A 12,533-nucleotide genomic window follows, 5' to 3' on the forward strand; every position below is an offset into this window, starting at 1 on the left:
GAAAAAGTAGATCATTAAAGAACAAAATCACTTCAGTCTCCCAGCACAATTGCCACCCAAAATTCCTTGTGCTGAAAGAGTCACAAAGATACAGAATAAGTGAGATCAAATGACCATATATTAAAAAAACTTTAAAAAAAATAAGAGAAGGTGGGGAATTGGAGGAATGTTAGGATAAAACAGGGAGGTAGATTTAAGAAACCTTTAAGGGGAGGACAGATTATTTTTTGGTGGGGGGAAGGGTTGAGGAGGAGCATATGTTGCCTCTTATTTTATTGTTTTCATTCTCAGCCCTGCACTATGCCTCTTTCTTGAATCACTCCAGTGATCTCCTTACCCATCATATCAAGTTTAAACTTTTCATTCTTGTCTTCAAGGCCCTGCACAACTCCACCCTGGCCTGCCACCCAAGCTTGTTTCTTTCCACCTTTCTCCTCTCCTTCTTAATTCCACCATCCGCTCCTTTGTTTCCTTCACCCGCTCCTATCTTTGCATGCTTCTATGCATAAAATGACCAGTACGCCACAAGAAAACCCTATCCTCAACAAAAGCCTTCTTGAACATTCATTCATTTCTTCCATGAGGAAGTGAAAAAACAAGAAGGAAATTAGATAAATGACACAAAAACATAAAACCACACACACAAAACAACTGTTCTAAAATTACTTCTCTCCTGTGTCTTCCAGTGTGTGTGTGTCTAATCTATGGCTGCCTTTTAGACCTCAAGCTTCTTGGGGCAAGGACTGTCTTTATGTTAGTCTTGTATAGCTCTTAATGAATAATAAATAACCTAGCAAGTTCTTGGTCTATGACAATATCGGTTTTGACCTGGTAAATATGTCATATGGATGCAGGACTTTAGTCACAGAAAATACTCTAGAAGAGAGAGGCTTTGTCGCAGGCTGCTTAAAATTCTCCTTTGCTGGAGTGGACTTGTACAGAACCAGTACTGGTTGAGGATGGGTAATAGCCAGAGTGGCTTACTTATAAGCACTATCTTACATTTTCGTTTGTGTTTTGCATTCACATGAACCCAAAATTTAAAAGCCAACTAAATCCAAACTGTCCAGAATTATCTATGGGGAGGAAGGAGTTTAACTAGAAACTGAGCCTTAGTTTATTTGAAATTTGGCATATGTGAAGCTGGACTGAGTTTCAGCTTTGTATAATAAACCAGCTATTGCCTAGTTTGTGCTGTTGTTACAAACCTTTCACTCAGTTGCAATTTACTTCAAGAGAGGGTGTCCACAACTTCACAGAAGACAATCAGCACCTCACAGGATCAGATACTTGTGAGAACCCAGTTTTTGTGAAGACAAATTAAATTTCCCCTTGCTCCAATTACTAACAGTTCTTGAAGCAAATCAAGAGGAAAGTTTTCAGAGCCAAACTCAGCCCTGGTGTAAGCCAGCACAATTCCATTTGCTGCAATAGAATTGGGCTTGTTTACACCAGTTCTGCATGTGGCCCTTGGTTATCTTCCGACTACAGATGGTACATTTAACAGTTGGCTATTTCACGTATACTACTTAAAACACAGTCACCTGCATGGGCTTAAAAAAAAAAAAGCAACTGTAAGCAAAGCTCATATAGACCAGACCTATCACATATTTTCAATAACAGCAATGACCATAAGAGTCTCAGATCATTAAGCAATGTCTCACCGTGATGTCATGCATTGATGTACAGAGCTGTAATCCTTTCAAAACAGACACTGTCAGTGTGATAAAGTGGATACAAACAAGCTTCTGAACAGAGATGACTAAAGCTTTGGAAAAATTCATTGGCCTGAAAAAGGAGGAAAAAGGATCCTAACACTACCACCACCAGGCTGTAACAACCCGGCTAGAATAACCAGAAAGTTAGTAAACGAACAATGTTTCTTACACCTTGAAATTTTTCAACGTGGATTGGAGCTGCCTGGTATTCCATGATCTAGCTAGCTGCTTAGATCTCCCAATCGCAGTTATAACACACAAATGTAATAAACTGGGTTCTTAATCACGGCAAGCTAGCGAGCAAACATTACCTACTTGTACTAATTACATTTCTTTAAGTTTAGACAGATTACTCATCTCACTTAAACTTTCTTATGTTATTTTAAAAATCAAGAGTTTGATACCTCTCTAGCCACAGGTTGAAGCAAGTAGAAAATGTGTTCCCAGGAATTTTAAAAGGTTGCCTCATTGGTTATTAATGGTATTATCACTCTTGGGGCAATGCATTAGCCTGCCCAATATATACTTGCCAAAGTTCAGAACTAGCTGAGTGTGTATTAAATTGGACCTGTCTTCATTGCTAGGGCAGGATAAAATAGAGGAACAGTGCTAGGGCAGTGTTAATCCACTGTAAAAGCTTCCGCTAAATTTAATGGAATTAGAATAGCATTCCCACAACTGTGCTCATTCAAAGCAGGTGGGCTTGTCTCAAATCACTCAAACAGGTGACTAAACAGCAACTGTCATATTGTTGCAAAAAAGATGAGGACATATGATAAAATGGCATGAAAAACATCCCTGGATTTAACTTTAAGGTTAATGCTATACTAGACCATGCAGCCCGCTATTCTACAAGTTCTAAGTGAGTTTATAAACTGCGATCGACATGGATGAATGTATCCAGACCCAATGTGGTTAATACTTGGTTGGTAAGCTAGGTAGTTAATAGTCCTTCTGTCTTCCATCAATCTAGCCGGAACTCTCTAAGCATGTCTGTGTTATTAGTTTGGTCAGCCATTCTTCTGTCTAGCAGTCTGTGCTGCAGGCATCCAGAATACATAGTCCCACATGCCACTGGTGCCATTTTGTCTACGTGTCCTCCGCACTCTCACTTTCAGAGGCATTATGGAATAAAGGCACAGATTTTCCCAGAGTGCACTTACATGGCTAGGCAGCATAGTACTGGATGTGCAAATGGGGCTAACATAGGGTTGCATCGTATAAAGGAGTAACAATGTGATCACAGCTAACAGTGTGTGTTATAATAGGGTCAGATGAGTGTGTCACAAACGGATTTAAATACCAACTGTTGTAAAGGTACTATGGAACGGGACTTAGGAAGGTGGATCTTTTATTGCTCCTGTTTTCCGCAAGTTCCAAAGAATTTATGAGAAATGGGGCAAGGGGGAAGGTGTTTAAAGAAGAAAATGTATCAATTACTACAATGCAAATAAAAATAGCTTCTCTGCACAAGCTTCATTAAGTTTTATCAGCTAGTATTTGGGGTTTTACACTCAAACCACAGGTCATAAATTCACAGTAAATCCCCCATATGTTCAGCAAACACCTGAATTCAATTTCTCTTGTAGCTGTAGACACTGAATGTGTTGCTCAAATGAATTATGTATGCAAAGTTAGTTTCTAACAGGGACAGCTTCTTGCATGTAGAAGGGTATATCTCCCATTTGAATTTTCTTTTACCGATCTTTTTCAATCTTAGTTTATTTCTACCATATACAGTATTACAAAAGCCCCTCTCTGCCATTTCATATTTGCAAAGTGAATACGGAGAATAATATCTCCTTTCACGTTTGTACTTTTTAAAATGTAGCTAAACTCAGGGATCAGCTTAATATGACAAGCAAGATCTCTTCACATTTTACCCCGATCACATATATATATACACACACATACACACACACAATGGCATATTAATTCCCACCAAAACAAGGCTATAAATACTAGGATATATGTCAGTGTGTATGTGTGAAATCAGCTACTTAGGAAGTTTGATGGCTTTTCCAGTTTACTTTCAGTTTTAAGCATCATCTCTAAAATGAAAAGTATTATGAGAAAGTTATGCAAATCCCAAAAGGCACTCAACTTCCTTCAGCTGATAAAATTCATTTCCAGATTTTGACATTGTGATTTGTTGTCCATTTCACACCAATTTCAATGTAGTAAATCATCACAAATTAAAAATACACAGCTCTATTCTCTGGGTTAAAATGGTGGTCTCCAAAGCTGTTAATATGGCATTTGCTTTTGATGTGATAACTATAGTCCTCTGGATATTTTATAGCTGATAGGGAGGTCGCTTTAGTACAGCAGATTCTTCAAACTCTCAAGATTAGTTTTCACTTCCAAGCCCTATGTGGTCATTGTGTAACAGGGCCATCATTTTACAAACAGTGAAATCTGAGGAATGCACCCAAGACCCCTTTTATTGCGACCATCTTTCTTCCTTATTAGCCTGTCACAGCTCACATGTGGGAGACAGAAATTCTGTTTTGCATTTCAGGGGAATTCTTTAACTAAAAAGAAAAGCAAATATTTTAGATGCCTGCAATAAACATGTGGATTCAGATATTAAGCAACTGGGCTATTTCAAAGTCTAATCCTTACTTTAGAGCTGTGAGGTTGTACAGAAACAATCCAAGCCAATTTCAAATCATAAACAACTGTAAAGTCTGCTGCAGTCATGGCCATAGAGGATTTTGTTTCAAATGCTGGAGTAAAAAAAACACTTCTTTATTTTTAATTTTGTAACATACTATTATGATTCGCTATTTTTAAAAAATTTATAGAAAAGAGAATGTAAATCATTTGACTCAAGGGAAGACCTTTTCAAAATATTAAGGGGGAGGTAGATGAATCCATAAGAGGAATCAACAAATCCCTTGATGGTGTAAAATACAGGTGATCAGTATGAGAGAGATCAGCATAGGAGAGATTAGTCTTCTTGACCACAAAATATGCTAGAGAAGGGGTGAGAGGCAGTCTGTGAACTTCAAAATATTTTCCTACACCAACATTGAAAGCAATATCTTTTTGATGATGAATCCAGTCCTGCAAAGTCTTATGCAGGTAACTGTACATATGATTAATCCCCATAGAATGCTGTGTAGAAGGCCTTGTCTCCTCTAGGAGGGCTTTGGTGCTATAGTTACACTGGTGTATTTAACTGATGAAACACTCCTAGCTGCACATGGTAATTCCAGTATAACTGTGCTTATACCACTATAGTTTATGCCGGTTAGGCCACTAGTCTAACTATGTCCACAGTAAGTCTTATACTGGCAGAGCTATGTAGGTTAAAAAAATTGCACCATTAACTGACATAGCAATAGTAGCACAACTATTAATGTAGACCAGGCCTAAGTCTTTGCAGGATGGGGGCCTAAATACTTACAAATAAATTATATTCACAGAGTAAGTGATTCTGATTATACAATTGATTTTAAAGTCATCAGCAAATTTCAACACGAAATTTTAGTGCATACTTTTATTAACATATCTGAACTGTACCCTTTAGTTCTCTTTCAACATCAACAAGCTTATTTCTTTAAAAGGTCAGAGGGGTTCTATGTCATGCTTAGCGAACTGCTAGAAAGTATATTAGAGAATGGAAAAGCATTTTTAGATTGATTGTTTTTTCTCTTAACCACTGAAATGATCCATAAAAAATTCTATATCGTGGTGTTGTGTATATGAAAAACAAATAGCATTTTCTCTAGACTGCACATTTACTTTCAGTAAAAATGAAAACTTTGTTTAAAAAAATAAAAGTAATAAAACCACAATGTCAAGGACCATATCACTAGCTGGAAGTTGAAGCTAGACAAATTCATACTGGAAATAAGGCACACATTTTTAACAGTGAGAGTAACTGACCATTGGAACAATTTGCCAAAGGTCATTGTGGATTCTCCATCACTGGCAATTTTAAAAATCAAGATTGGATGTTTTTCTAAAAGATATGCTCTAGGAATTATTTTCAGGAAGTCCTACTACCTGTGTTATACAGGAGGTCAGACTAGATCATCATAGTGGTCCCTTCTTTAAAAATCTTTAAAAACTTGGTTGATCAAAACACCTTTATTTCTGCGTAAAATCACATTGGGCCTGAAACGTATTTACTAAAATACTTTTTGTGACTGATATAGTAATTTCCTGCAATGTCTTTGGAAGAACTTACTGTATTAAGTTTATAAATCATTGTTGGCCTGGGACTGTATGGACTGCCATGGGGAATGGTAACCCCAGCTCCTCCAGGAATTAAGAACAGTGGGGGATGATTAGGCTAATTCACTCAGGTTGCAACACCTCCAGAGAATTAACCTCAGAGGCTTGCATATATGAGTTCAAACTGAATTCTCCAGAGGCCAATAGACAAAGAAAGGAATTTTGATTAATAGTATGGCCAGCAAGCGATTAAAAAAATTAATCGCAATTAATCGCGATTATGATTAATCATACTGTTAAACAATAATAGAATACCTTTTATTGAAATTTTTGGATGTTTTCTACATTTTCAAATATATTGATTTCAATTACAATAGAGTATAGGGCTCACTTTATATTTATTTTTATTACAAATATTTGTGTTGCAAAAAACAAAAATAATATTTTTCAATTCACCTCATATAAGTACTGTAATGCAATGTCTTTATCATGAAAGTTGAACTTACAAATGTAGAATCGTGTTCAAAAAATAACTGCATTCAAAAATTAAACAATGTAAAACTTTAGAGCTTACAAGTCCATTCAGTCCTACTTCTAGTACAGCCTGTCACTCAGACGAAAGTTTGTTTACATTTGCGGAAGATACTGCTGCCCGCTTCTAGTTTACAATGTCACCTGAAAGCAAGAACAGGCATTCACATGGCATTGTTGTAGTCGGTGTTGCAAGATATTTAGGAGCCAGATGCACTAAAGATTCCTATGCCCCTTCATGCTTCAACCATTATTCCAGAGGACATGCGTCCATGCTGATGATGGGTTCTGCTCGATAACGATCCAAAGAAGTGCAGACTGACTCATGTTCACTTTCATCATCTGAGTCAGATGTCACCAGAGAAGGTTGATTTTCTTTTCTGGTGGTTCGGGTTCTGTAGTTTCTGCATCGCAGTGTTGCTCTTTTAAAACTTCTGAAAGCATGCTCCACACTTCGTCCCTCTCAGATTTTGGAAGGCACTTCAGATTCTTAAACCTTTGGTTCAGTGCTGCACCTATCTTCAGAAATCTCACATTGATACCTTCTTTACTTTGTCAAATCTGCAGTGAAAGTGTTCTTAAAATGAACAGCATGTGCTGGGTCATCATCCAAGAAAACAATAACATGAAATATATGGCAGAATGTGGGTAAAACAGAGTAGGAGACATACTGTTTTCCCCCAAGGAGTTCAGTCAAAATTTAATTAACGCATTTTTTTTTAATCAGTGTCATCAGCATGGTAGCATATCCTCTGGAATGGTGGCTGAAGCATGAAGGGTCATACAAATGTTTAGCATATCTGGCATGTAAAAACCTTATAATGCCAAATACAAAAGTGCCATGCGAATGCCTGTTCTCACTGTCAGGTGACATTGAAAATAAGAAGCAGGTAGCAGTATCTCCTGTAAATTTAAACAATCTTGTTTGCCTTAGCAATTGACTGAACAAAAGTAGGACTGAGTAGACTTGTAGACTCTAAAGCAGGGGTAGGCAAACTTGTGGGAATAGAAATTGTATGGCGGACCATGAAAACTCAAAGTTGGGGTTGGGGTGCGGGAGAAGGTGAGGATGAGGGCTCTGGTTGAGGCTGTGGGCTCTGAGGTGGGGCTGGGGTTGGGGAGTTTGGGGTGCACGAGGGCTGGGATCGAGGGGTTCGGAGGGGGATCAGGGCTGGGGCAGGGGGTTGGGGTATGGGAAGAGGCTATGGGGTGCAGGCTCTGGATGTCGCTTACCTCAAGCACCTCCTGGAAGCAGCGGCATGTCCCTTCTCCGCTCCTACGCAGAGGTGCAGCCAAGTGGCTCTGCACGCTGCCCCCTCCACAGGCACCACCCCTGCAGCTCCCATTGGAGCGCTGGAGGGGGCCATTGGAGTGGGGCCACTGGAGAGCATAGGAGTCAGAGGGGGGCCATGCCGCAGCTTCCAGGAGCGGCCTCTGATTCTGCACCCCAGCTGGAGCGCCAGAGCGGAGCAAGCCCCAGACCCCGCTCACCAGCAGGAGCTCGAGGACCGGCTAAAAATGTCTGGTGGGCTGCAGTTTGCTCACCCCTGCTCCAAAGTTTACATTGTTTTTTTGAGTGCAGTAATGTAACAAAAAAAAAATCTACATTTGTAAGTTGCACTTTCCTACTAAAGAGATTGCATTATGGTACTTGTATGAGGTGAATTGAAAAATAGTTTCTTTTGTTTATCATTTTTACAGTGTAAGTATCTGTAATAAAAATAATAATATAAAGTGCGCACTGTACATGTATTCTGTGTTGTAATTGAAATAGATATATTTCAAAATATAGAAAAACATCCAAAAATATTTAATAAATTTCAATTGGTATTCTATTGTTTAACAGTGCGATTAAAACTGCAATTAATTTTTTTGAGTTAATCGTGCGAGTTAACTGCGTTTAATCGACAGCCCTTATGAATAGCCTGAGTTTAAACTGACTTCTTTCTGATCCAGCAAACAGATAGGATTTCCAGTCCAATGAGGGCCACAACTCATAGGGAAGGGTCGGAAAGACTTTGGTTTACTGAGCCCCTACAACTCATGAGTGACCTCTGGTAAGCTATTAGCATGCATATAGAAATGTTATTGTTTTTATTATTTTCTCTGTTATGCTTTTACCTTAAGAAAAAATAGAAAGAACTGTGTGGTAACTTAGAACTGTGGGTAATACACTGGTCATAGCTTCGAGAGAGAGAGAGCAAAGCACAGAGCCTCCATTTTAGGCTCTCTGTCTTGCTGGAAATATCACAATGTAGGCAGGGAACTGTGCAACTTTAAAGAAGCCCCCGTCAGGAGAGAGTGAAATGTGCCCAAGGGACTTGATGGCTGGGAGCTTGAAGGTAGAGGGGTACCTTTGAAGGACCATAAAGGGTGAATACAGGTGCAGTTTCCCTGAAACTGTGACACTTTTCCTTTACTGTTTTTATCCTTTATTATAACCACTTTTGTCTCATATAATTTAAAACTACACATTGTCATAAATGTTACAGTCAAAAGAGTTACCTTCAATAAAATTAATTCATCTAGTTTTCTTTTTTGAGCTGAAAAGCAGGTTTTGCCAGTTAAGATGACTGCAAATTATTTCTGTGTTTGGATACCTTAAATGTTACTTTTCTTTTTAAATTCCTATTTGGCATGTACAGTGAAGGACCCAGTCCTGAAGGAGAATTGGTGATTTTGCCATGTTTAAGAAAACTGGATTAGAAACTGTTATAAGTCTACTTTACTTCTGCGTTGTTTTACTTTTCTTTATGTTTCCAACAAGAAACAGACTTAAGATACTGCAACGTACACATATTCCTCTTATCACGGCAGACCGCAGCAGGAATGAGATTTGTCCAGGACAACCTGAGTTACTAAAACATGAGGTAAAGCTGGCACCAAGATGACTAGCCTGGAGGAAGTTATGGAAAAGTGAAGGGGTTTTCTTTTTTCAACAGGAAACAAAGCCCGAGGTTTTGTAATGGTGCTTCGTGAAGGTAGCTACCTGAAGAGAGTGGCAGCATTGTCTAACACTTGAGCAATACAGTAGGAGGCAGATTTATGAGTCAAGATTTGTCCCTACCACTGACTCTTGGCCAAGTCACTGATTCTCTTTTGGCTTCAGGCTACTCATCTGCCAAAGAAGTAATGCCTGCTTTTATAAGATGCTTTGCGAGTCAAAGTAAGTGCTATATAAAAAGTACAAATTTATCTTAATTATTACATCATGAGTGTTTTTTTTTTTACAGAATACAATGCCTTATAACATACGATTCTCACTTACAGAAAAACCATATATTATAGTACAACTACATCTACTATATGTGAAACTTAGCAAGTCAGCTGTTCTGTGGTTAAAACCTCTTTAGCTTTACTCATTTGTTTTTTAACTTTAATGGTATCTCAACAAATTCTATTAAATTGCAGGATTTTTGCTATGAACAGAAATGAAATATGTATAATATATAATGCCACTTTATCTGTCAAATGCCCTTACCTTGATGTTGACATTATAATCTTATTGACTTGCACTAATATCATTTCATTTTGCCTTTCTTATAATCTTCATCAACTTGTGTTGCTGTTTCATTTTGACATCATAATAGTGTCTCCATGGATTCAGGATGACATTGTGTTTTGACATCATGTTAAAAAAAATACCCAATTGATATCATGTCATTGTCACCCTAATATTGTCTCTATTGGATTTGAATTATATTATTTTATTTTGATATCCTTTCTAAGGAGGATTTTCAGCCCATTAAAATGGGTGATAAAATATGACAGTTGCTAAAATAAAGTTATGAAAATGTTCTGCATAGTTGTTGTTGGGTTTTGTTGTTGCTGCTGTGGAAACTTGCGCATTCAAAATACAGTAAGGAATTGGTTCTGTATGGGGGTGATCTTCAGGTGGTATAACGTGCCATAGCTCTGTCACTGGGCCTATGTCAATTCACTCCAGATGATGATCTGCTCCTAAGAGAATGTAAAATGTCTTTTGTTCTAGAGTTTGGTAAAAATGTGTCCGGATTTATTCTCCCATTTCAGAGATTCACGCAGGAGCTCCAACAGCAAAAATATCCTTGCAAATCGGTTGTTGTTTTCAGAACGTCTAAACTGCATGTTTCATGCTTCTACATGTACTAACCAGAAAGTCTCTTCTGAATATCATTAAAAAGATGAGTTTTGTTTCCATGTATACTGAGCAGAAATTATTTTCTGAATATTTTAAAAATGGATATTTATTGATGATTCATCATCTTCCCTAAAATGGAAACTATTATACACGTTATTGTGAATGAAAAATAGTATCCACAGTACAAGTGCAGTTCTATAAAATGCAATACTTGGCCAGATCCTCAGCTGGTGTAAATCAGGATATATCCACTAAAGAAGCCAGTGTTAAAGTATAAATTGTGAGCTTATGTTCTCCTGTAATAAACAAAATTAAAGAGATTGATTCTGGAATGGATGCACTACAGCTAACAGCTTTACCTGGACTATTAGGAAATTACATATCATACCATGTTTAACCATTTAGAGCTATATCACTCAACAACTTGTTTTAGTTATTTTCTAGTTCTTTAATTTTCTTATAGAAAATCAAACAGCATCTTTTCAGAACCAAGTACATTTAATGTATTAAAAAGTATATTTACTCTGTACTATAGTCCACATCCTATTTACAAATGCTCACTGATAAATGCTCTAATTTTTAACATTACTGCATAAGACTCTTCTTGTGCTTAAATCTGATCAAACAGATTATAGAATTTTCCTCCTTCCCCCCATCCTCCTGAAGTCATCATGTTTAGTAGAAATTTCCTGTTTTATCTTATTTTAGAGAGTCCAGAAAGGTTTATTTGAGACAATCCTCTGATCCCATTTCATGAATAAAGATCAATGTTACTTAATGTACTGGCCTTGGGAAAAGGATAGTCTACACATTCAATCCATCCAGTAAAGTTGTTTCTATTAAAAGAAAAACACCAAAATATATTTTTGCTACCATCAATATTCATGTTTAAAAGACTTTTACTGCCTCTCTCGTTCTGGAATTATGAAGTGTTTTCAGGAGCTCTGTGGCTGACAGTCACACAGATGAGAAGAACTTGGAATTATTCAAACAGTTCTTGAAAGCATTTTATAATTCCTAAAAGACAGTTAAGGCAGTCTTTATAAATATATTATAAAGCTACCTGTGGGAGAAAAAAAATGTACACCAAAAGAGGCAGTATAGTTATTAAATAAATAACAGAGGGCCAGATTGTACCCTGACATGCCAATACATATACAGGAGCCAGTATACTCTTTCGGAGTTTCCTCTGGTTTCTTCTGTTAAGAAGGGGCTATCCCTAGTGGAAATGTGCAGACTATTAACCCAACAGATCTCAGGGATCTGACACATAAATTACTTTGTCTTGATGCACAAGGCCAAGATGAAGGATTTCATCTTAAAGCCTGTAGTTATTTGTAAGGCCATGCTGTGGAACTGGGACCATTTTATGAAAAATTGTGCTCTTGATTCTGATTGGCACTGAACGCCTGCCCCACTAACTAGAAAGCATACAGACTCAGAAATTATTTGAACTGCTTATCTAGTAAAGATATATCTTCTGTTTAACAAAATGCTGACATTTATTAAAAATTAAGCATGTATCAATTCCTTTACGGTACGTGAAAAATTCCTCCAAATTATCTGAAAAATTATACGAATTCCAGTTTGCTTTTTATCTTTCTCAACACAATTAGCATCATGATTTATATAATGAGTTCTTCAATGACAGACTAAAGAAACATTCACAAAATGCTGAAGTAATGTTAATGGTTACTCTCTGGTTACTTGATGAGTTTGTCAAATTATAGTCAATAATAACTTCACAGTAACATCACAGAAAATAGGTTTATGGCACAATGGTAATACACTAAGTCAAGGTTGTATCAAGACAGGTCACATGTTAACTTTGTCATGAGAGATTGTTATGACCTAGTAAAGAGAGTTACCATGTAATGTATTACAAGATTTCATGTGCTATCATTGTTCAACTCAGGGTAATATCACTTGCAGCGGCTACTTCCCTGAAAAAGGAAAGGAAACTCCCATAGTATCTACTG

At 37.4% G+C, this 12,533-nt stretch overlaps 1 protein-coding gene and 1 long non-coding RNA gene across 15 annotated transcripts in view; one reads left to right on the top strand and one right to left on the bottom strand.

Moving 5' to 3' along the window:
* PARD3 (par-3 family cell polarity regulator) overlaps positions 1-12,533 on the bottom strand; it is a 657,871-nt gene that overhangs the window by 20,861 nt on the left and 624,477 nt on the right. The window contains exon 23 of one of the 13 annotated variants that reach the window (XM_043509559.1): positions 10,982-11,390. The exons of the other annotated variants lie outside the window; for them this stretch is intronic. Coding sequence (XP_043365494.1) covers positions 11,306-11,390 — 85 coding nt within the window. The 3' untranslated portion in view covers positions 10,982-11,305. Of the gene's footprint in view, positions 1-10,981; positions 11,391-12,533 lie in introns of those variants that run through there. 13 annotated transcript variants of the gene reach the window in all.
* LOC122459037 lies at positions 1,419-10,710 on the top strand. Of its 2 annotated transcripts, XR_006279458.1 has the most exons (3): positions 1,525-1,861; positions 8,391-8,491; positions 9,080-10,710. It is a non-coding gene; the product is annotated as an uncharacterized LOC122459037 (long non-coding RNA). The 2 variants fall into 2 exon arrangements; XR_006279457.1 differs by having other exon boundaries at positions 1,419-1,861; positions 8,391-10,710.

This window comes from Dermochelys coriacea, chromosome 2 (genome assembly GCF_009764565.3).
Source record: "Dermochelys coriacea isolate rDerCor1 chromosome 2, rDerCor1.pri.v4, whole genome shotgun sequence".
NCBI classification, from domain to species: domain Eukaryota; kingdom Metazoa; phylum Chordata; order Testudines; family Dermochelyidae; genus Dermochelys; species Dermochelys coriacea.